The sequence below is a fragment of the Megascapheus bottae genome, chromosome 23 (assembly GCF_031878675.1).
Source record: "Megascapheus bottae isolate mThoBot1 chromosome 23, mThoBot2.hap1, whole genome shotgun sequence".
Taxonomy (NCBI): domain Eukaryota; kingdom Metazoa; phylum Chordata; class Mammalia; order Rodentia; family Geomyidae; genus Megascapheus; species Megascapheus bottae.
In genome coordinates this window covers 11,883,026-11,906,600 of record NC_143531.1, presented here as the reverse complement: position 1 = coordinate 11,906,600, position 23,575 = coordinate 11,883,026, and the positions used below count along the sequence as shown (strand labels likewise).

At 36.8% G+C, this 23,575-nt stretch overlaps 1 protein-coding gene across 4 annotated transcripts in view; it reads left to right on the top strand.

Annotated features, from left to right (window-relative positions):
- Npnt (nephronectin) overlaps positions 1–23,575 on the top strand; it is a 59,651-nt gene that overhangs the window by 22,962 nt on the left and 13,114 nt on the right. For 2 of the 4 annotated variants that reach the window (XM_090356722.1, XM_090356721.1), the window contains 7 exons: positions 1,318–1,410; positions 6,933–7,025; positions 11,959–12,078; positions 13,194–13,313; positions 14,263–14,397; positions 14,670–14,792; positions 16,269–16,664. In XM_090356722.1, coding sequence (XP_090212848.1) covers positions 1,318–1,410; positions 6,933–7,025; positions 11,959–12,078; positions 13,194–13,313; positions 14,263–14,397; positions 14,670–14,792; positions 16,269–16,664 — 1,080 coding nt within the window. The remainder of the gene's footprint in view (positions 1–1,317; positions 1,411–6,932; positions 7,026–11,958; positions 12,079–13,193; positions 13,314–14,262; positions 14,398–14,669; positions 14,793–16,268; positions 16,665–23,575) is intronic. The other 2 variants (XM_090356723.1, XM_090356724.1) reach the window with 1 other exon arrangement.

The window sequence follows — 23,575 nt, the reverse complement described above, 5'->3', positions numbered from 1 at the left end:
GATAAAGGATGCATAACTTCACAAACTTTGATACCCTTTCTCATGACATGGCCCCTATTTTCTTCCCACCCTCCTGCTAAGCATGTTTTTCTTTTTTAAATCGAGATTGCAGGCTGCTTGAAACCAGGAACCATACCATGCATTTTTTTTGTTTATTGTATTATCTAGTGTAGTGAAATGAATGCCAAATTTCCCAGTCTTGCTGCCATTATAGTGAGGCTTGGATCATTTGCTTTGGAGAGAGTTGAGCACTGCAACACATTGAGCAAAATCTGTATTCTCCACCCACTCGATGTCACTGGCACCCCTTCCCATTGTGACGATCAACAATGGCCCCAGAAATTGCCGAATGTCTTCCACACAGAGGAGCACCTGCGGGAGAGAATGAATAACATAAAATAAAAAGACGAAGGTGATTAACAGTAATTTGAGGTCCCGAGGGAAGAGGAGCCAAGTGTACAAGATAGAGTACATGTTGAAATGAGAACTTCCTGTGTGCTATGGGAAGTCATAGCAAGCCATTGTAAACCGAAGAGCACTTGTAGTGCATTTTAGGATAAAAGACCAAGAGATGATGGAAATGAGACATCCTTGAAATACCAAGAGTTCTCATTTGAACCTGCTTCACTTTGAATCATTTCCTACTTGGAATATTACTCCAAACAATATATTTTATTAATTGAATACATATGCAATACATATATACATACATGCATGTTTTAAACCTAAAATTGGTATGTATATGCATATGTATGTATATGTAGTTACATATACATACACAACTATGCACGTGTATAGGTATAAGCAAATATACATATATATATAATTTAATGTGTATGTGTTGCTGATGATCCAAACCAAGGTTTCTCCTGCATACTAGGCAAGTATTCTATCACTGAATCACATCTCCAGCCCAGACATTTTATCTTAATTTCATGCATTCTCAGTATCTTTGGGTGAGGAACACCTTTTAGAAGTATATTTGAGAAAATGAGTTAGAGATTCTGTGTGCAAGTTATTGTAAAGTTGTAACTGTTGACAAATATCTATTATGATTATGCATAGCTTTGCCTTTGTAAATCAATTTTTATTCTATCTCCAAGTGATACCTATGCCAATCATATGCATAAATACATATATGCTACGTTTGTGTGTACTGTATGCAGGGTCTGTAGGAAACAAGGACTTTATATCTTTCTGCCACTTCGTTGTAAGTTCTTCATTTTTTCTTTAATTACCACTTAGATGATGGCACTGCTATTTTATGAGTCTTATGCTGCTGTCCTGAGTATAATGCATAATACTCTTTTTCCGCAGCTGTGTGCCAACCACAGTGCAAACATGGAGAATGTATCGGGCCAAACAAGTGCAAGTGTCACCCTGGCTATGCTGGAAAAACCTGCAACCAAGGTAGGAATGTGTCAAACCTTGATTCTTGACAATTTTAAGCTTTACATTTCCATTCCAGTCTAGTTATTTTTCCCAGATATATGAGCTACCATGTGAGCTGTTGATAATTATATAATATGCCAGAGGACAATGGAATGTTAGTATCCCCTTTTATTCTCAGATACTAATCAAAACGTGTTTTGAAGAGGGGCCTCATTGTATCTGCAACAGTAGGATTCTTACCACTCATTGGGCTTGTTCTTTCACAAAGGAGTGCATCCGCTTTGGCAACTTCAGATCTCAGTTTGTAGTCCCTTTTAATATTGGACCCAGGGCATTTGACTTTAAATTTGGGGGTTACTTCTAATAACAAGCCCATTGACAATATGCTTGAATATCCATTGATGTGAGGTAGTTAGGATTACTTAGAGATTAGGTTAAGAAACGACTTTGAAGAATCAATATCAGTTGCTTATATAAGCAAATTTGTTTCTGATACAGCATCACAGGAATTTTATGTGTGTTTATTTTTATCATCATGAAAAACTTATAAATAAGGCATAAATAATTTATAAATTATTTTGTCATTTTCAGTTGACAAGACTAAAGCTTTTGGATAATATCTGTCTTGCTCAGTTTCATGGAATTGGTTGGTATAAGAGCTGAAATGTTAACTTGGGGTTATGGTTTATGAAATCCATAGCCTTTCCGTTATGTTAGCTTGCAATGTAGAAAATACAACTCGAAATATGATGGCCTTACTCTTTCTAGCAAGTCAGATTAATTTTACCCATGAATTTAATCTATTAGGTGTAAAAAAGAGCTAGAAAAGAAGAAAAATTAGCTTTAGGTTTTACCAAACTTTAAAAATAGTTCATTGTTTTTATAAAGGTAGGGTTACAGAGTGGTTGCAGTTTCATAAGTCAGGTAATCAATTTTTTAACTAAAGTAATATTTCCTGTCACTTTTAAATGTCAAATGAAATGGATGATGTGAGATCTATTATACACGCGCACACACACACACACACACACACACACACACAGACACACACACACACAGACACATCCACACATGAAGTTTCATTGCAACGTTTCCACTCATGTAAGCAGTGAATTCCAATCAACCTCATTCCTCCTACTTTCCTATTTCCTATACTTTATATATTTATTTCAGTCCAACGTGGAAAATTTACTACTCACCTCTACAGTATTAAAACATCATTTACAGGTAAGAATACACTAATTTTTCTCCACACCCGGTTCCTTCTTTAAAACATTTTTTATTAGCTTACATTAGTTATACAGAGAGGAATATCATGGTTACATTGCCACATGCTTACAACGTATTTCAACCAGTCTCATACCATTTATGTCTCTCCATTCTTCCCTAGCCTCCTCCTTAAAATAATTTCAAGAAATTTCATTGTTCTGTTTTTACTCATGCAAATGATCTACATGAGCAATAGTCATTCTCACTTACCATCTTCTTTAGCCTCCCCATTGATATTTTAAATATAATAATTAGTCATCAGGTTAAATCTATGCTACTCAAATGTGACATGTTCCAGTGGCAGGAAAAATTATTATTTTAAAATGTTTTTAATTTTCTGTTTTTGTGTTGGTCCTGGGGATTGAATTCAGGACCTTGTGCCTGTTAGGCAAAGGCTCTACTATTTAGCTACCTCTAGCCTTTATCTGTTACTTGTTTAAAACTGTTTTCCCCAATTTTTCTATCTTTAAATAATAATAATAATAATAATAATAAATATTATTGTTATTGACAGCCTTGAGGCTTGAACTCAGGGCCTGGGCACTGTCCTTGAGCCTCTTTTTGCTCAAAGATAGCTTGAGCCACAGCACTACTTGAGGTTTTTTCTGAGTAATTTATTGAAGATAAGAGTCTCACAGACTTTTTTCTGCCTGAGCTACCTTTGAACCAGGATCTTCAGATCTGAGCCTCCTGAGTAACTCAGATTACAGGTATGAGCCACTGGAGCCCAGCCAATTTTTTTTCTATCTTTTGCTGCTCTTTTTAAACTTGAAATCAATCAAATGTACATGGTAATCTCTGGAATAAGTAGTGTTCTTATTATTTCAGTTTAAATGTCTACAAATCCATTTGATCTTTTTTCCCCTAGCCTAAGTTTATATTCGAATCTAGCATATTTTTTCATATATTTTATTATAATTAATAGAAGAGTTACATTATATTCACCAGATAGAAGGTGCATTACTTCACATACATTGATACCCTTTCTCATGTCTTAGTCCCCATTTCCCTCACCCTAACCCCCACCCCTCATCTTGTTTTCCCCCCTTCCCTATCCAATTTCAAATAACAAAATACACATATATCCAATATATCAGATAACAAAATGAAATACTGTAACAATATGAGATAACCAAGGGACAGCAAAAGAGATGAGAGACAACATAGTACATTAAGGACAGCAATCACTCATATGGCTTTTGTTTCTATATCCTAGAGGTCCTTTCATTTAGCGTCATACTGTATGGCCTTATGTATCTAGGTTTTGTGAATCTAGCATATTCTTAAGCGAGACATAAAAACTCTCAGAGGATTCATTAACATGTTGACATTATAAAACCCTGATGTGCTAATACGAGGAACTTATATTAAAGAAGGCATTGAAAGAAGTCATTTTTGAGGTAACAGAAAAGTTATTTAAATTTATTTACAGGAGCTATGTGAATTCTTCAAAAACAAAGCTGCTGAAACAAGTCTTTATCACTCAGCATATCTTCTGTTCAAAAAAACAATTTACTCTGCCCTTATGCCTGTAGCACATTCCTATTTTTTTTCTATTAGAAAAGAAAATGGAATATTCTACATGAAAAACCTTGCCTCCAACCCCTTGTCCCTTAGGAAGAAAATCTGTACCAATAGTGGTAACACTGAAAATGTAATTTCAAGTCCAGTCTTGAAAACACAACCCCAAGTTAGGGAGATCTCCAGTATTTTAATCATCCATTCCTTTGCTGTCCTGACAAAACAAGCAATTATTCCATGTTTCTGATGGGAAAACCCATGCATCCATTCTTGAAAACTATTCACGTGTAACGTTCACATGCAAAATGCATATTAAATATTTGTGAAACGAGTGAAAGATTTGTATCATTGTTGGAACTAACTGCTGTTGGAACTTGAAAGAGTTCTGTGGAAATTTCTGATACCAGAGTTTTGATGGTCTCTGTATTCATAGACTGGAGAGAGCCCCGCCAAGTTGAGAAAAACTGTGACTTGAATATGACATTGCCTAGAGACTGCCATGAATGTAATTATGGCAGATTGTCCATAGCTGCTACATAATAAATTAAATCAGACTTTTTTGTTTATCTAGGCCCTTATGTTTTTAATAAAGTAGAAAACATGCCCCAGAGATATGGGCAGTCAAACTAAATATGTTTTCTGCAGGATAGAAATGTCAAGAAGCTGTGAATCTGAAATGATTTCCTAGAAGGGAAAATTAACTTTTGATTAAAAATAGGTTTGGGTAGAAGGCAAGTATTTGCTAAGAATGCTGCTTCTAGTTACATACTTTTAACTGCTAACCCTGGAGAAACATACTTGGCGGAATAAACTGCTTGGGTGAATGACAAGTGCTTATTCAGAGCTTTGCGAGCTGCCAGGGGCACAGCCAGAATAGAAGGGGAGGCTGCACTTTGGAGCTGGCTTGATTTAATATCCTTGTCACAGGCTGAGGCTGCTCCTGGGGACTTTATCTTTCCTGAGTCAGTTCTGGATTTGTTGTGCCAAGATCAGATGTAAATCCATAGCTTTGGACTGGCCAATAATGTATCTGTCAGGCTGGAAATCTACTCCAACTCTGACAAGAGCTGTTTTCTGCTTTACATTTACTGGTAATTTTACTTAACCATCTCTACCCATATAAATGTCTTCCTCATACAAATAAATAAAAAAGAATATTATTATGAGTAATAATCTTTTTGTAATTTTCCCAATGGAAGATTATTTTTAGCATGTCAGTAAATCATTGTGTATTTTTAGAAATAAATCATTCTTCTGAATTTGCTACGTTTTACAATAATTTCTAAAGAAACAATTTATAAATATCACTTAGTAATGCTTAAGCATAGTCCATCTCATGTTTTTTTACATTTCACATGTTTCTTATGTTTTCTTAGGTACTCGTAATTCTAAGAGCAATCAATATTTTTTGGGGGGGATTTACACTGTACTTCCTTTATTAATATGATAGTGTCCTGGCCAGAAACTATCTTAAGATGACAGACACATTACACCTGATGAACTATATGCCCATAGGTAGACAGAAAATAATAGCTTTGTACTTCTTCATCTGCTTGGTTCTTTCCAGATTTTTTTCTTATATTTATTATTGTAATTAATAGAAGGATTACATGATATTTGCCAGATAGATGGTGCATTAATTCCCATACATTGATACCTCTTCACATGTCTTGGTCCCTATTTCCCTCCCCCCAACCCCGTGCAATCAGTATTTTATAGCATAGAATCAAACTTTATATTTTTGATATACTTATCACATCCAAAACTTGACTACTTTATTGGTACAACTTTACCCTGACATCAATAGTTATAGATACCCTTAACTTTCTGAAAGATGAGTATATTCCACCACAGAAATCAATGTGTATTTGATTTGGATATGTAGCTGGTTAATAAAATAAAACACGATTGTCTCTTTTATCTCTACTTTCAGTATAATCCATCTTACAATAGTTTGATAAGCTAATAATAGCAATAGCAAACAGATTTTGCATAAGGCTTCTCATTCAATGTATGTTCTAATTTAATGTGACCTAACTGTAGCATGCCTTCTATTTAATGAACACACAGAGGATCTATCATTCTACAACTTAAATAAAAATCAGAAATGTGCATAATTTTGCACTATTATATGTTGTAACAATATAGAAAATATATTCATTTAAGACTTTAATATTCATTTAAGACTTTAATATTCTTAAACAGAGCACTTGGGTGTAACCAATATTTGTATTATTTTTTTGTTTTTCTCTTTCTGTTGGTGCTCAAAACTGCTTTAAAAGTGGTCATCTCTTTGTTGTTTTGAAATTGTATGAGAGGTCTGGAGTTTGGCCTAATGGTAGAGTGCTTGCTTAGCATGCATGAAGACCCGGGTTCAATTCCTCGGTACTACATATGAAGAAAAAAAAGCTGGAAGTGGTACTGAGGCTCAAGTGGTAGAGCTCTAGCCTTGAGAAAGTCCAAGGGACAGTACTCAGACCCTGAGTTCAAGCCCAAGACTGGCAAAAAAAAATTGTATGAGAATGATGGACTATTAATGTATAATGTTCTTGTACTCTTGGAGAAGTAAGATAACCGTATAAATTTTTAGGAAATTTACAGTAAGGAAATTCAGAAACTATAGTGTCTAAAGAGTTCCTTTCACCTCTATCAACTTTATGTAATTGTTGACTATATACTTGTAAAGTTTTTAGGGCTAAAAATGACATCAGTTCAAAGTTGACTCTTATTACCTTCTTCCTGGTGTGAAGAGGAGCCCTTCTACCCAACTTCTTTTGGCCAAGGCAGTGATCAGCCTGTTTTCCAACCCCTGGATCATCAAGCCACAAGTTTACCTTCAAGGGGTGAGAGTGCATTGTCTAGGTGGTCTGCTCCTCTCACCTGCAGTTGCACGGCTTCCTGCAGTTACATTACTTCTTGCAAATGTTCTGAAGACCAGCATAGGAGTTGCTAGCCTTCAGCCTGAGCATGCTAAGCAAATAGCCCCAAAAATCACCTACTGCTGATTCTCTGTGCCCTGAGAACTTTTGCTCTCCTTTTACTGTGTCAAATACCACTGTTCTTCTTTTCTGAGTTTTGAAATATTATCCAAATATTGGGGTGCAAAACATGTAAAGGAAATCAGGAATTCCAAAGTGATTGAGATTGAAGTTTTGCTTTCCTTTGCTAGGTAGATGTTAGATATAATCTACTCCTCTTCCCCTTCCTCTGTCTGTCTGAAGCACAGAAATTTAGTTTTATCTAGAAAGTAACCACACCTTAGCTTCTTTCAGTGTGTGCTTTGTGATAAAATAAACCTTAATTTCTGGTTTCAAATTAGCAGTTTGGTGGTTGAGAAAATCATTTAAAGTATTTGAATCTCATTAAACCCATTGGTATCACAGGACAATAATTCCCGCCCTTTTGGCTAAGAGCATTAGCATCATAGTAGGACTACAAAAGTAGTAATGTTTTCATTGTGCAGGAAAATTTTCTAGAAAAGTAATACAGTGGGATGATTTGTAGTTCTTTTTAGAGATTTAGTATTCATATCCACTCATATATTTAAGAATTTATAAGTTGCCTAGTTTATTTATGTCACAATTGAAATAAGATAGAATTTTATTAATAATTATTTTCTCTACTTTTAGGGAAGTTAAACACGTTTGGCCCAAAAAACCAGAACAATGGGGTTGATTAATTTCAGTCGTTTATAATTTGTTCAAGATATGGCAATAGACATATTGCCATCTGTTTGTCTGTGACCTCCCTTTGTTGAGTCAGATAAAATTGAACTCGTTTTCTGAAATATTGACAAGTGTATGCATCAAAGAGAAAGGAAAGTCCAAGTGTATTAAAATTACTGAAAGACTGTCCTTAAAATTCCACTGGGACTTGTTATACAGCAGATCCCTTCCCATTTTTTTCAAGCTACTTTTTAGTGTTGGCATGCTAATAAAATTTCTGATTCTTTTTTCCTCAAGAGTCATAATGCTATGCAGCTTGCATTTCTGTTGTGGAACAATTCCCTTCTTGCTCTTTCTCCCTTGCCCCACCATCCTTGTCCCCACCAAGCTCCTGAATCTACCCATATGCTTAAATATACTCCTGATGATAATGTTCCTTAGGAATATATATATATATATATACACATGTGTATATATGAAGATATACATATATGAATGTATGCACACATATATGCAGTGTATACACATGTGTATGTGCATGTTCAAATACTGAGAATTAAAAATACTTTGAGTATTTATAATTAAATACTTGAAATATTTGAATGTAAGTGGTTTAATAGTAAATTTCTATCCTTTATTATTAGATAGGGACCTGATAGGATTTATTAAATTTGTCATAGATTTCTCTGGTGATCATAGATTTTTCTCTGGTGATTTATGTTTTATTATGAACTCCCAGAAGGAATAAGGTTAAAGTAAATTTAAAATAAAAAAAATTACTAAACCTTTGTTTCCTAAAGGTGGAAATAAGTTCTCTTACCCATTTTTAAGATTTACTGGAGACAGTGTGTATCAAGGAGAATTTTCATGGTCTTTGTTTCCTTCTTCTTATAAAATCATTTACTGTACTTTGGAAAGACCATTTTCAATTTTTGACTTAGTTTGATAACAGCACATCGTTGCTAGGTTTATAGTACAATAAACTGTAGTAACAGGACTAGCAGTTATAGAAAGCAGAACACCCTAATTCAATTTCATAAGCCTTTAGGTTGGGAAAATAGGTAACATAATTATGGAAATTGCAGGCCATGAGGTTCTTTACCAGGGTATCAACTGTGCAGAATGTTTTGGAACACCCTACTCAAGAAAAATCTGAATTTTGAGGCATAGTGACACATGTGGATGACTGTGGATCCTACTTTGTCACAGCTACAGTAGTCTTGGTAAAAGTCCTTGTGCAGGAGACACCTGCGTGAGATAATAGGGCCATGACGGCAGTCACTGGGGATATTAATTCCATGCGTCTGTCAGGGAATGTCTTACAGTCCACCACCTGCTCTTACCGGCACACTTCTCAAATTGCTTTCCATGTGTTTATCCAAACACATGGCTATTGAATAACAGATAAAATGCCCGTGAATCTGTACACGCATTTAGTTTCCATATCATTTCATAAAGCAAGCCCCAGATTTTTTTCTAATTATGACAGTTGGTTGGTTTTTGTTTCAACTACAAGACTCTTAGCCCCAAAGTGCTTCTCCTCTGGGATGGCTAGGATACGTTTGCATTAAAGCCAGTCTCTAAAAACACTGGCAGTCCAAGTCTGGATTCCCATAGAATCCCAAGGGACCCCTGTTTTTTAGCTAATGTTGGAGCCAGATGGTAAAAGAGCTGCCTCAACTGGATGTTATCAGCTTTAGTTCAGAGAACAGTTTCTGAAGAGTACTGTGTGAGTACTCTTCTTGTATTTAAGCTCCAGTTCCAATCAGGAACCTACAAAAGTTTCTAGAACCTTCAAGTATAAGATTAAGTATTTTAAATTCACACTTCAAGAAAATTCATTAGTATGTTTTAAAGATTTACAGTTTACATTTTAATCTTTTTGTTTGATTCTGTTCTATTGTTACATATATTTTTGTTGCAAAGAAAATTTTAAAACACAAAGCTTTTCTCTTATACTCAGATTTAAGTATCACTTACAATAGTATCAGTCAGGTTTATCAAAGCCAGGTAAGATTGCAGGACAAGGTTAGTGATGATAATGAACTCCTCTGAGAATATGAGACAAATTTCTCTGACTCATACTTTTAATATACTGTACACAGATAGAGCAATTTGAGGAGGAGAATTTCCTCATAGCCATTGCTCCTAGATTGTTGCTTGATTTAACAAAGTGAAAAGACTATTTTTTGGCTCTGCAATCTGCAAAACATCTTCCATGAGGAAAATACTTTGAAATATTTAAAATATTCTGTTTTGTAAATCCTTGACTAAGTGTAAGGGACAATGTAGTAAAGAACTGAAAAAAGAATAAGAAACAACAAAAATATTTGCTTTGCTTAACCTTTCTAGAATTTTTTCAGCTGAGGATTGGCTTATATTTATGTTAAGGATAGATAATAAAAGACCAGTTAGACAGTGAATGCGGTATGAAAATATTCTTAGAAGGAAAACATTCCTTATTCAGTAGTTTTAAAACATATTGAAACTAAGTGGTTTCCTGAAGTAAAATATGCAGATTTTAAGCTTGAAAACGTTAGGTTTAAATTTGATGATATTTGAAAATAATTTTTTGATTAGATATATTAACTCTATTTCTTATTCAGTGACATGGATTAATTGATAATTGAATTATGCTAATCAGGTACTTATGCTGGTGTTCCCAGACAAAATAATATGGTCACATTTCTTTTTAATGAAGTCTATATTATGGGCATTATTATTTCAGTATTTATATGTCATTGTGAATTTTATGTTCACTTGAGGCAGGGTTCAACTGAGTTAGAAACTTTTATAATGTGAAAGTCTTTATTTAATATTTATATTTAAGCCAATAAACATAAAATATATAATGATAATCCATTATGTTTTGTCTACTAGTGTTTCCATATGCCCACTTCAACTTCCAGATAAGTGAAAATAAATTGGAGGTTTCTTTTCCTAATTTATTTTGTAACTTGAATGTTTATTAAAGCAATATGCCAAATTTTCCTTTTTAATCTGAGATTAGGATAGAATCTCCAAAACTTAACAACAAAAATCCCACAATAGTAATTACTGTAATTTATGTAGTTTTAACTTCTGAAAAAACATAGCCATCCTTGTAGAATCTCAAGCAGTCTAATGTTTAAGATAGCTATATTGTGATGTACTCTCGTAATATTGCCTTTAAACAGACCAAAGACTTGAAAGTAAGATAATTATCAAAAACAGACTTTGCCAGGCACTGGTAGCTCACCCTGTAATCCTAGCTAATTAGGAGGCTAAGATCTGAGGATCACAGTTGAAAGTCTGGGCAGGAAGGTCAGTGAGACTCTTCAAGTTACCTCCAAAAAACAGGAAGTGGAGGTGTGGCTCAAGTGGTAGAGAACTAGCTTTGAGCAAAAGAAGCTCTCAGGGACAGTGCTCAGGCCTTGAGCTCAAGTCCCAGACCCAGTGCGCGTAAGTGCGCGCGCGCGCGCGCACACACACACACACACACACACACACACACACACACACACAGTGGATCTAGCAGTAAAACACAGGTGTTTTAGCATCTTTGCAATCGGAGAGATGATTAGATAAGGTGTCCATACCCACGAGTCGTTGAGCAGGCTGCTCTTTCTAGGGGTGAAGAGGCAGATGCATAACGGGCAGGAGGTTCATCCTAGCAGTCCTTCATGAACAGAGAATCACAAAGGTCAAGGTGACATGTGGTCACTGCTAGAACAGTCAAGAGTGCATGAGCATTAGCTGCCTGTAATCCTAGCTACTCAGGAGGCTGAGGATCACGGTTCAAAGCCAGTCCTGGCACAAAAGGACCTGAGACTCATCTCCAATTAATCTCTAGAAAATGGGAAGTGGGGCTTGGCTCAAGGATAAAGCGGTAGCCTTGAGCTGAAGAGCTCAGGAACAGTGCCCAGGCCGAGTTCAAGCCCCATGAACCTAAACAAACAAACAAACAAAAAAAAAGGCTTGCACGAACAAGCTTTCCCTCATGTAAATAATGGTTTGGGAAAAGTGCTCAAACCATTTTCTCCATTATGTCTCCATATCAAGCATTTGAAATATTGTGTGTTAGTGCTGAGTTGTGATTTTTTTTTTCTGTATTAACCCACATTCTTTTCAGATCTGAACGAGTGTGGCCTGAAGCCCCGACCATGTAAGCACAGGTGTATGAACACATTCGGCAGCTACAAGTGCTACTGTCTCAACGGATATATGCTTATGCCGGATGGCTCCTGCTCAAGTATGTTAAGAATCTTAACTGTTTTCTAAGAGCTTTTTGGCTTGAATTCTAACGTGCTCTGGTAGCATGCCTTTGGGTCCGCCCAGACAGGATGTGTGCATGTGTTCTTAAGTGTGCCTGAGAAACTGAAATTTGGAGTAAGAGTTACCCATGTTAGATGTGTAACATGCTTTTACTACGAGTACCAATTTTAAACTGACATGATGCTGGGAATAGAGATTGCAACAGGGAGTGCATTACCTTAAAATTTCCCTGATGTGTTTATCCTCACGTTCTACTTGTGTAGAACTGCTATAGGTAGAATAAAAAACATGACTGATTGTTGAGATACTGTTCAAAGAGAATCCATCAGGTTTGTTGTATGTTTACAGACATACATGCCTTCTCACTTCATGTTTATCTTGATAATAGTCTAAAGACTATAGCTTCAGAAGTGAAGCTATATCATAAAAGCTGTTCTGGTGTGTATTTTTATACAAAAGTCAGTTTTTATTAACGTAAGATGGGCAATATTCAATACCTAATGGATATACTGAGCTTGAGTTTTTATGATACTCAACACTTAATGACTTAATTTTTATTTTATCAAATGGCCAGTTAATAAGGCTGTATGTTATAAAGTAAAAAATAAAAATAACCCCTCAATTCTCCACTTTCTTTGGCCACTGCCAAAATTTCCAGATAATCTGTGTAAGCTCAAAGTCCTATGTGTGTCTTTAAATTCTTTACAGCATTTGAGGCATTCTCCAGACAATGGTGGTGATAAACTCACTTCTTGACCATTCTTGCAAAGGGGTCTTGCCCTTTGTCCATCTTTAAGCCGTTAAAAATTATCATCATATATTAATCATATCAAATATTGGATTTCATTATATTCTCATATATATAATGTTTTTGTCATATTTCCCCCACACTTTTGTCTCTTGTCCTCCTCTCACTCCTGTCAATCACTTTCCATTTTCCCTTTCTTTAGAATGTTGGTCAAAATTGAGGACTCTTTGCTATCATTTTTGATTTCTGTATTACTGATTCTGGACAAGTAGAAAAAACTTACTTACTTAAGTTACAGATTGTGTTTCCCCCCCCTCTAAGTCAGCCACTTACTGTCTTCCTAGGTGCACATACGTGCTCCATGGCAAACTGTCAGTATGGCTGTGATGTAGTGAAAGGGCAAGTCCGATGCCAGTGCCCCTCCCCTGGCCTGCAGCTGGCTCCTGATGGAAGGACCTGTGTGGGTAAGTTAAGGAAACAAGCCTTTCTATCGACAGTCTCTGTAGGATAAAGGAAGAGAGCAGAAGGTTGAAGAAGGGATTCAAAGGCACTTTCTTACATCATGTGCCAGATTTATCAGCAGAAGACCTCTGTGAAGGGTCCATCGGAATGTTGTTTCCTCAGAAAAGAAGAACAGGAAGACCCTTCAGACAGAGGCACCAGGATTCAACAAAGCATTGTATAGGAAGGCAAGAGGAACCTAATATTTCTAGAATGTCAGAGGCAAGGAGGAACAATGAAGTAGCCAGACTAAAGAGATAGATGGGGCTAAATTATCTGTTACACCATGAGGCTTAGGTTTATTTCCTAGGAAATTAAGATATGGCAATATAGACTGTGACTGAGTCTGCTGTAACATCAAACCTGGGTCTGCTATATGTAGATAAATAACTTTAGTTAGGCAAGGAACGTTCTTCCTTTTGAGTTTACATCTCTTTATTAGAGGCATGCTATATAGAACCATTTGGAGTATTGGATGAGGCCATGTCTTCAGAGAATAGTACAGGCCTGAGCATGTGATAAAGAAATAAGTGACTTATTTGAAGAGCATGAGTAAGTGGTGCCTTGAGACACAAACCAGAGGAAATGGAGAAGTGGAGGGGTATCTACTGTAGGCCTTCCAAAATGACATAGGGACAAATGTAAGTTTAATGCAAAAACTGAGTTGAAACAGTTGTGAAGGTTCAAGTATAATAACAACTTCATGTTGTAATGAAATTGTTTTGATGATTTGGTAGCAAGTGGTTTGGAGTGGGTCAAACTGGCAGCATAAACACCAGTTTGGAGATTCTTCCAACACTGTGGCTTAGAAACAGCGCGTCATTAACAGTGGTTGTCAGTTATTTGTCTTAAACCCACACTGTCTGAACATGCCCTCGTACTTTCTAAGATGCAATTAACTTATATTTCTAGATGTTGATGAATGTGCTACAGGGAAAGTCTCCTGCCCCAGATTTAGGCAGTGTGTCAACACTTTTGGAAGTTACATCTGCAAGTGTCATAAAGGCTTCGACCTCATGTACATCGGAGGCAAATATCAATGTCACGGTAAAGAAACACAATCACTGCTTTGTGTTGTTTGTTCTCATGCCACGGGAAGGTCTCTGAGCCACAGTGAAGGTTGGGAATGTCAGGGATGGGGAAAGGGCAACAGCAATGGATTAATACAAACCAATGGATGTCCAGGTAGTCCTGGATACAAGTGTATTTTTTTTTCTGTTTATTTGCTGGATTCATGTGGACTTTTTTTTGAACATGTGTTTTTCCTGTGAGCACACTCATTTCTTCATGAAATCACTTTCTCTTCCCCCTAAACGCAGATGTAGATGAATGCTCTCTGGGTCAGCATCAGTGCAGCAGCTTTGCTCACTGTTACAACATACATGGATCCTACCAGTGCAGATGTAAAGATGGCTACAAAGGCGATGGATGGAACTGTGTGTGTGAGTAACACTTGTTTCCCAGCAGGAAATACAGGATTACGTAAATTCCATTGCTGGGGGAGATAAAGAATATATTATCAAAGACATATTCTGGACTAAAGCTATTACTCTATATTTTCTAAAAACAGTAAAAGCACTTGCTAAGGTATTTTTAAAATTAAAGTCTCAATAATGCATTCTAATCTTAACACAATAGATTTTCTTGACTCTCAATTGCTTCCTTTAGCACAGGAAAAGTCTGCTGGAATCCTCCCTGAGAAATAAATATCTATTTGTTATTAACATCATAATATGATGATAATCTGGATGTAGTCTTCGTTTTTATTCCTCCATTCTATACTTCTCCACTCTTGAAAAATAATGCCAATATAAATTTCCTCTATATTCAAGACTACTTTGCTTCCATTTTTATAAGTTATGTTTGGAGTAGTGGGTTAGATAAACATGAAAAAAATACATACTAAGATGAAAGCTTTACAAACCCAAGACCACAATTCAGCATACATTTCACATAGCACTAGATAACTTTTAAAATTTCCTGAGTAAAATATTTACTGAAAACCGTGGGGCATAAAATCATTTGGATTAAAGGGGTTTTGAAGGGTCATGTAGCCCTCCCAGGGCTGGGGTATGTCATTCCAGGCAGATTAAATATTGATGCTTTTTGGTGAAGATTACCAAGAGAAAAGATTCCACAGATGATTATCATACCCTCTGAAATTGTCTGGTTAGAGAGCAATTGCATAAATTAGTAAGGGGAAAGGAAAGCCAGCTATTAAAAAATCTGTGGAACACTTTGTCAAACTATTTTTACATGAATTGACTAGATATGTGAAGTATAGACAGGAAAAGGATTAGTCTTTAGAGAATTCTAAACACAGTTTATTCATTTATTTATTTATTTAGCCAGTCCTGGGCTTGAGCTCAGGGCCTGAGCACTGTCCTTGGGCTTTCTCAAGGCTAGAGCTCTACCACTTGAGCCTCAGCACCACATCCAGCTTTTTCTATGTATGTGGTACTAAGCAATTGAACCCTGGTCTTTGTGCATGCTAGGCAAGCACTCTACCACTAGGCCAAACTCCTAGCCCTTTGAACACAGTTTTATAATGTGCATGTACCATAGGTAAACTTTACTCTGTACGTTTCTTATATCAGAAAGAACTTGTAATGTTTCTGCATTTTCAAAATCTTTTTGATTGATGTCTGTTTTGCCTATACAAATATTTAAAACATTTTGTATTTGAAAAATAATACATACTCCTTAAAGAAATCCCAATATAATTTTGCACACATTGACTTTCTCACCCACACATTTAATTGTTAGGAAAATAACTGGATTGACAGTAGGTAATAGTCTAAATGTGAGAAGACCAGTTGGCATGAAGTCTGTCTCTGTGTATTGTATGTGTTTTACAGTTTGATGTCTTTTTAGAAAGAAATAGTTACAGATGAACACAAATCTCTGGATTCTTTCAGATATTCCCAGAGTCATGATTGAACCCTCAGGTCCAGTTCATGTACCCAGAGGAAATGATACGGGTGTGAAGGGTGATGGAGGACATACTAATTGGATTCCTGATGTCGGAAGTACTCGGTGGCCTGTGAAGACTCCATATATTCCTCCTGTCATTACCAACAGGCCCACTTTTAAACCAACAACAAGACCTACACCAAATCCAACTCGACCACCTACTCCACCACCACCACCACCCCCCCTCCCCACAGAGTTCCTAACACCTCCACCCCCACCAACCCCAGAAAGGCCATCCACCAGAGTGACAACCATAGCACCAACTACCAGCACATCAAGAGGGATTACAGTCGACAACAGGATACAGACAGATCCTCAGAAACCCAGAGGGGATGTGTTCAGTAAGTCACATAAAATTGTTACTATGTCTTTTAAATAGGCTGTTTTTTGTGGTGACATTTTAATCATAGATCTTGCCTTCAGTAAGAAACAGATAAAAAGAAAAACCTGGATAGGCCAACTATCTCTACTGATAAATATTATAAAGAGCTATGTAAAGAAACCATGCAAATGAGGAAGTAGGAAGGACTGTAGATAGAAATTGAAAGACTGGGTTGTGGAGATGTGGCTCAAGCACCAGCCTTGAGCAGAGAAGCCAGATGAGACTGTGAGGCTCTGAGTTCAAGCCCCCGTGCAAGTGTTTGCATGGGTGCAGGCATGCGTGCACACACATGTGTGTACACACACATACACAAACATACACAAAGAAAAGAAAACAGAAAAAGAAGGAAAGAGAGGGAAGAAAGAAAGAAGGAAAGAGAAGGAAAGAACGAAAGATAAAGAAAAAGGAAGAAAGGAAAGGAGGGAAGAGAAGGAAGGAAGGAAAGAAAGAAGGAAGAAAAGAAAGAAACATGGAAAGACTAAAAGAAGTAATCTCAGGGTAGCATAGGATAGTCCAATATGGGAATTATTCTAACAGAAGTACATTTACTTGAAAATTCTCAAGAGACATTTACTATTTAACCCTGTTGTGTGTGTGCTCATCCTGGGGGCTTGAACTCATTTCCTGGGCACTATCTCGGAACTCTTCTGCTCAAGGCTAGTGCAGTACCACTTGAGTCACAGTTCTGTTTATGATATTAAGAAAAAATATTGATTGTTAATTGGAGATAAAAGTCTTATGGACTTTACTGCCTGGTCTAGCTTCAAACCATGATCTTCAGATCTTAGCCACCTGAGTAGCTGTGATTGCAAGTGTGAGCTACCATCATCTAGCTTAACGTTTAATTTAATGTTCGTTCAATGGTAGTAACGGGCTTTGAAGTGCCTGTGTTTGCCAGGCAAATATGCTACCACTTTAATCACAACCCTAGTCTTTTCTTTGTTGGGTATTTTTTCAGTGAGGTCTCACATTTATGCAGTTCAAGGGATGACCTTGAACTGCAGTCCTCTTGAACTTTACCTCTTGAGTAGGTAGGCTTACAGATATGAGCCACCAGACCCAGCATTGGTGAACATTTTTCACTGTCCATTAGAGTACCACCTCTTAAAGTAGGCATTAGACTTGGAAAGATAACACAGAAAAGGATACGGTGCAGTAGGAAAAACAGTCACCTAGGAAATAATTGGTGCCTTGTAGGACATTATGGGAGTAAAGAGGAGCTGAGTATCCAGTCAGCTTTGGGGTATGGATTATTTGGAGGAGGGGAGACTTCCTGATATGAGGAAAGTGAAGTGAGGAAAAGGAGGCCTTGCTAATGAAGATAGCACAAAAAAGGCCCCAAAGAATGAAGCATTGTAGCATAAGTAGTAATGTAGAAAGTGCAGCATGGAGAAAGAGAGGTGGAACAACTCCTGCTGTATTCACTGTGAACTATGATGAGCACTACACTGGAGCTACTTTACATCCAAGACTCCACTATTAAAGGGAGATAGCACCAAGGGAGAGAGAGGTCATGCTGAAAGGCACATTCTCAAAGAGAAGTTATAGGACCAAAATTTGCATTTTATACCTCTGATTGGTTCCAGTGTGTGTGTTCTGTTTCACTTCGTTCATTTTTACTTATCTTCATCTGTATTCACTTCTCTCCCTCTTCTTCTTTACTTACACAATACCAGTTTCCTCTGGGTCTTTACCCATTCCTTCCATGATGGAACAAAATTTTGGGTCTTTTATATTTATTTAAAAGGAAAGAAAAGAAAAACATAAGCTGCTGTTTGCATGTGTAGAACCATTGATTTTTTTCCCCTTTAGGCATTTGTCTATTTAAAAAGTGATATTCTCTAATTCTGTTGTGGTCATGGAAATCAATATTTTTTAGAATATCAGTAGATATTTCATATGTGTCCACCTGTTATTTTTGAAATTCATTGTTATTTCCTCTTCCTCCCTGACTGTGTTGTTTTTCTCTATATTCTTCTATAATTTTCCATCTTTTAGTGATCATGTACGATTTTTATTTATGCATTAACTGAATATAGCATTCACATTATTTTTGTTCTCTTCCAAGTCATGATAATTTGGAAATTTAATGTAAAAAGGTGTTCTAACATAAAAAATAAATATCCTGTCATTTGGTTAAATGTTTTGTGTTTGAAAAGCCTCTCCATTATTCCTATCCATACCTGCACATCGATGAATTAATTACATATAATGTTAAGTTGGAAGAATAAATTTAAGGAGGTGCAGAGTTCCAGTGATTCTTAAGGGCACTTGTGAGAGAGAATGAGGTCTTCAAGACATGCCTGGGGGAGGATTAGCTTGGTCCTGTGCCAGCGCTATTGCATGCCAAAGATAGTGGTGCTGCCTTTAGACATGCCTGCCCGAAGTGAAATTCCACTCTCACTTCATCTTCAGCCATAGCTGCTCATTAAGTTGAGCACACAGGGAACTATTTTGGACACTTCTTAACTTGTCATATTGTGGTTGTAGCATGCATTCTGAATAAGGGAGGGGTTCTAAATTTTTAATTCAGAAAATCATGACCAGCCTGTATTTACAACAAACAGAAAAAGGAACCTGATACTACTTCACTTCAACTGTCTTTATTCATTGAGGATTTTCTCCAGATAACTTCTTAAGATACTTTTATTCTTTACTACTCTCAAATCTCAGAAAAGAATTTGCCTGTCTTGGTTTCATAAGTTTTTAGAATTATGTCTATAATTTAACAGGCTCCTCTAAAAAGCTCCATATAAGAGAGTTCCATTTTTTTTCCATATTGAAAGATATTTTTCAGTAGAGAGGCCTGTTAGAGTTTTTCTTTAGCATATGTGTTGTCACTTGGGAAAAGACTTGAAAGATAATTTAAATGAAAACCCAGAAAAGCCACAATTAGGTAGATGTAAAATCTAACAATATGCTCAACGCATATATTCACCTGAACCATACAAAATTAAGAGGAAATGTGTAATGGATGTAAGATTACAGAGAAGTAGTAATTAATGTTATCAGGTATTTGTGTGAGTAGCCTTATCAAAGAGCCAGCCTCACTATTGTTTTGTTTTTATAAAACATGAGAATGTGCTGAAATTCCAAGAACCAAGCAGTAAGAAGAAAAAAAAAATGTTTCTTTTTTACTGATTTGTACTTTGCTGCATGATCAATGAAAGCTTTCTCCCCTCTTCCATTCTAACGAGTTTGTAGTCTCTAGCTCGCTTTGGATCCATTGTTGTTAGTTGTGGAAATATTGTGGTCTCTTATATCTGATTCTTGGTCGTGATGAGTGAAAAGATTGTTTCTGCTGAGGGGTGAAAAGGTCTTCAAACGAGTTTGTTCTCTTGTAAACAGCAAAGCCCACAGAGACGCCGTGAAGATGCTTGTGTTTTAATGGAGTGACTTGTTACTGCTTCCAGATCAGGATCTGGTGCTATGAATTCTGGAAGTTTTCATCATTCATATTGGTTTCTATTTGACTTGGATCCTATAGTGGCTGGTAAAGAAAAATATAATTCTGTTCACAAAATATACATTGAGTTCTTAATGAATATGATGAAATTCAGAAAGCAGACTTAAGTTGTATCCTCATTTGCCTATAAAGTTATAATTTAAAAGTGTAGTATTTGGTGAAGGTTACTGAATTTTTCCCATGCCTTTGTTTCGTTTGCCAATCCTGAATCATTCTGGTGTACACATCAGTAGGTAGCTAGATGAATTAGATGAAAAGGTACATGTGACACATGACTTAATACTTATTACCTGTTGAACTAGTAAAGCTGAAGTCATTTGTATAGCAATGACAGCATTTTCTAACTCAGAATAACTTCTGGTTCTGAAGGTACTGATATATCTATTTCGGAGGTACTTGGGTTTGAATTCAGGGCTCTTGCTTGCTGCAAAGGCACCCTTACCTCACGAGTAACACTCGGAGCCCTTAGCATCCTTTTTTTTTGTCCCCTGATGCTTTTTATTATGGCTCATTACCATTTTAATACTATTTTTGGGTAAACAGATCTTTTGAAGACAAATTGATTTGCAAGAGTGAGCTACTAAATGAGCAGAGAAGATAAATAGGGAAATGTGCCACTTTCTATGTCCTTTGCGTATTACTAAGTAATTGGCACATAGTGTTTCATTTAGATGTTTCTAGCACCCTATTAAGCAGGTGTGATGTTAAAACAGATAATATCTCCTCAGCTTCATTTCTGGGAAAATAATGACATTTGCCTCCTTAGAAATGAATCTGTTCAGATGCTAGTTATGATGGGTCTATTGAATATTATTAGACCCTCTTCATTAAGTATTCTTTTAGTGAATGCTCTGACACCCACGCTGCATGGTGAGCTTCTGCATCCCACTGAGGAGTTTGTACTGTACTCAGTCAGAAACGCCCTTGGTAGAGTGTCGACGTGAGACCTGTATGCAGTTTCCCACTCTGTCCTAGCACAGCTAACCCTCAGGGCGCCCTTCGGCTTTGAATTGGTAAAGAGAAAAGGCTATCAGATATCCTCCTGAACTAGAGGTGTCTGGTCCACTGGTCATGCTTAGAGAATATGTATCATTTATATGTCCTGTTCTTTCTGGGAGATTGCTAGGCAGTGCCATGGGGTTAGTCTGAGAATTTATAGAAGATACAACAAAGCAAGAGGTGTGTCACAAAGATCAGGCTTGTGACTGAGTAACTGTCTGGGTTCCACCTTTCACCAGAGATGTGATTCTTTTTCCAGTTGTCATTAGTGTCTGGCAGGGACTCGTTTGAACACTGTAGAGCCTTTCTATGGGATGGGAATAATGGCAACAAGATCTTATTCCTGTGTGCCTCAGGGAACTGTTTCTTATTGCTCAGTAATCAATACAATAAGAATTTTCACTAATATGGTTACAGAAATCCCAGAAGCTCATTTCTAGGCTTATTTTATTCTACAAAAGTTCTAAATTTGAGGAGAGAGAAAAGGGAGGGGGAGAAGGGAGATGTTTTTCATAAAACCCGTCATTCGTCCTATCCTCTGGTCTGTAGTCTCTTAAAATGTCTAGGTTTTTCGTTTTCCACCTGAAAGAACCATTCAGATGTAAAGATAATTCCATATGGACTTTTCTCTTTTTCTAAGCCTAGAAAGAATTTAAGGAAGTGTTATCAGTAACCTTTTAGTCCAACAACAAATGCCAGAACAAGCCTGGACAATGTCATAGGAACCATTTTAGAACAGTAACTGAATTTGCAAAGCTATCTTTAATAAATAAAGCTTACAGTTTGCTATCATCACTCTTTGCAAGCATTTTGGCAGTGGGAGGTATATATGGTAATGTTTATATTACTTTTCTGTTCTGTGCTTACTTTTAAAGTCTTCTGGGTAAAAAATAGACAGTTGGACATTTGGGGAAAAAATCTCATCTGTGAACATAGATTATATATTAATATGATCACATTTCTTGGAAAAATAGATTTAATACAAAGTTCTAGACTCCAGTTTCTTTGAAGAAGTGCTATTTCTTTTTATGTAGCTGTAGTCTCCCTCTGGGTCCAGAACTTCATGGTCATGAAAAGGTGCCAAGTCCCTCAAACCAGTCAAACCATGTTTTAAACCCACTGCCTACTTGCTTTAAGACCTGCACTCTCCTTTATTTAGTTATGCAAAAAGTTGAGAGTAATAGGCATGGATATTTGTTGGTAGATGAAACATTGAATAGCAGAAAAATGTGGAGGACAATTTAAAAGTGTAGTATAGCGGCATGTTTGTGTGTTTGTGTGTGTGTGTGTGTGTGTGTGTGTGTGTGTGTGTTCACGGACGTGTATGCATGTTACATGCCAGAACTGGGGCTTGAACTCTATAACTTTTTTTTCTAAGGCTTCATTCTACCACTTGAGCCATTTCTAGCTTTTTGTTGTTTAATTGGAGAGAAGAGTCTCACACCACAATTTTCACATCTCAGCCTCCTGAGTAGCTAGGATTACAAGTGGAGCCACTGACACCTATCTTAAACCTTCTTTATTTTTTCATTTTACTCATAAATTCCCAATGGGATCCACTTTCCTCCTCTTCCTATCCACTTTCCGTGCTGCAGAAGATTCATAAATTTCACATGCATACCTGATCTTGTCACTGATCTGTTAAAGCCCCTCAGAAGTTTCTGGTTTCTGAGAGCATAAAGTACAATATATTAATGCATCTCCGATTTCATTTGATGCACTTCTCATTTGCTGCCACTTCTCCTGCTAAGTTCTGCAGCAATGTTGATGGTTGTCTTTTCATTTTCCTGGGGCCCAGCTCATAGAACTCATCTTTGATGTGTGAGTATAAGCAATAATTTCCACAGATGGTTTTTGACATCTGTCCTCCCTGGACTAGCTGAGCCAGTCTTCTATCTGAGTAGTGCCTTCTTTAAGGCATCCACTATCTGAGCAAATTGGGAAGTGTCTGATTGCCTCTAGAATGTAGGTCCTATGAAGTGAATGGTGTGTTCAATTCTTGGCCTGTTTACTTCATCCTTGTCACTGCTGTTTTTTGTTTTGCTGTGTTTATTTATTTACTGTTAACGTGATGTACAGCGGTGTCACACTTATCTAAGTCAGCTAATGAGTTGCTGCTGTTTTTGACTGATTGTACAAGTAAGTGGATGAAATAGAGAGAGGGAAGTATGGAACTTGCATTATTAGCATTTCATTTCTCTTATTCTGTGTGTATGTGTGCATGTGCACATATGCCTTGAATTCTGGGCCTGGGCATTGTCCCTTAGCTTTGCTTAATGCTGTTATTCTACTCCTTCAACCTTACTTTCACTTCTGGCCTTTTGGGGGTTAATTGGGGATAGTTGTCTCATAGATTTTGCTGCCAGGGCTGGTTTCAAATCTCAACCCTCAAATCTCAGCCTTCT